This window comes from Procambarus clarkii, chromosome 54, assembly GCF_040958095.1.
Source record: "Procambarus clarkii isolate CNS0578487 chromosome 54, FALCON_Pclarkii_2.0, whole genome shotgun sequence".
Lineage (NCBI taxonomy): Eukaryota > Metazoa > Arthropoda > Malacostraca > Decapoda > Cambaridae > Procambarus > Procambarus clarkii.
Genome location: NC_091203.1, coordinates 31802483 through 31803898, shown reverse-complemented (window position 1 = coordinate 31803898; position 1416 = coordinate 31802483). Strand labels below are relative to the sequence as shown.

At 44.1% G+C, this 1416-nt stretch overlaps 1 protein-coding gene across 1 annotated transcript; it reads right to left on the bottom strand.

Moving 5' to 3' along the window:
* Positions 1-736: 736 nt before the first annotated feature.
* On the bottom strand, positions 737-1186 carry LOC138352777 (KRAB-A domain-containing protein 2-like). Its single transcript, XM_069305366.1, has one exon. It carries the CDS (start codon positions 1184-1186, stop codon positions 737-739), a length of 450 nt encoding a protein of 149 aa, XP_069161467.1.
* Between the last annotated feature and the right edge of the window lie 230 nt (positions 1187-1416).

Here is a 1416-nt window from a genome sequence, read left to right as displayed (position 1 = left end):
AAATGGTAGTAGACCGAGCACCTTGCATATATGATTCAAAGTGCTGCAAGTTCAGGACGATGGAGAGTAGTTCCTTTTCGATAGTGCTGTAGTTCTTTTAGTGTGGTTTTAACTTGTAGCTGTAGTAGCTAACAGGTAACACATCCTCGCCTCGTTGTTGCATCAGGACACCCCAGATGCCGGTACCACTGGCGTCGACATGGAGGATGAAAGGCTTCGTGATATCTGGCGAGGCGAGAATAGGATTAGAACATGGCAAAGGAGCACTATTATAGTCCTGTAAATTGGGATGAAGATCAGTAAGGATTTCCGAGTTGGAAAGCACCGACTCAGTGTTAGTGCTTTCGGGAGAAGCAGGGAAGGTTTCACTGTGGAGGTATGGACCTTTAAATGTTCAGACTGATACCAACACAGTGGGGGGAGTACCTTAATACTGCTTCAGGAGGTTGACGTGGCACAACTGGGTCTTCCGCCGCCTATCTGGAGTCTCAAGAACGTAGTTGTGGTTGTTCCTGCACTCCTTGATGCGGTAAGGTCCTGAAAACTTGTTTTGCAATGGAGAACCTCGGATAGGAAAATATGCCAATACGAAGTCTCCTGGTTTAAATTTTCTTAATTTGCTGCTTTGGTCAAAATGAGTCTTCAGCCTCTCCTGAGCTTTCAATAGATTGTCATTAGCAAATTTACGTACTCTCTCTAGAATATGTTTTAAGTTTTGAAGAAACTGGGGCACATTCTAAGGGTCACTGAAGGTGGCATTACATAGAGAGTCTTTAAAAGCTTTGAGAGGAGTAAGGCACTTACGTCCGCAGAGCATCTCATAAGGAGATACTCCTAGAGACTCATTGTGGAGACTTCTGAAAATGCACATAATGAGATGAAGTTGTTTATCATAGTCCTTCAAGGTGTCATTACAGAATTTCTTTAGGAGTGCTTTAATAGTCTGATGACTACATTCAAAAGAACCCTGTGAAGCAGGATGATAGTGGCTGGAAAATACCTGTGTGATGTTGAACTCTTCCAGTGTCTTCTTGAAGAGATCACTGGTGAAGTTGGTGCCACAGTCACTTTGAACCTCTCCTGGAAATCCATACTGGGTGAAGATCTTCAATAGTTTTTTCACCACAATAGCAGCCGTAATGTTCTTTACTGGAACTGCTATGGGGAATCTGGTGGTAGGACACATGATAGTTAGTATATAGGCGTTGCCAGAACTGGTCCGGGGTAAAGGACCAACACAGTCTATGATGAGTCTGTGGAAAGGTTCTGCAGGCACCTGAATGGGATTTAATGGAGCCTGGGGAATAGAGATGTTAGGTTTACCTGCCATCTGACATGTATGACACTGTTGCACGTACATTTTGACGTCTTTTACCATACCTGGCCAGTAGCAGTCTTGTCTGATTCCGTGGTAGG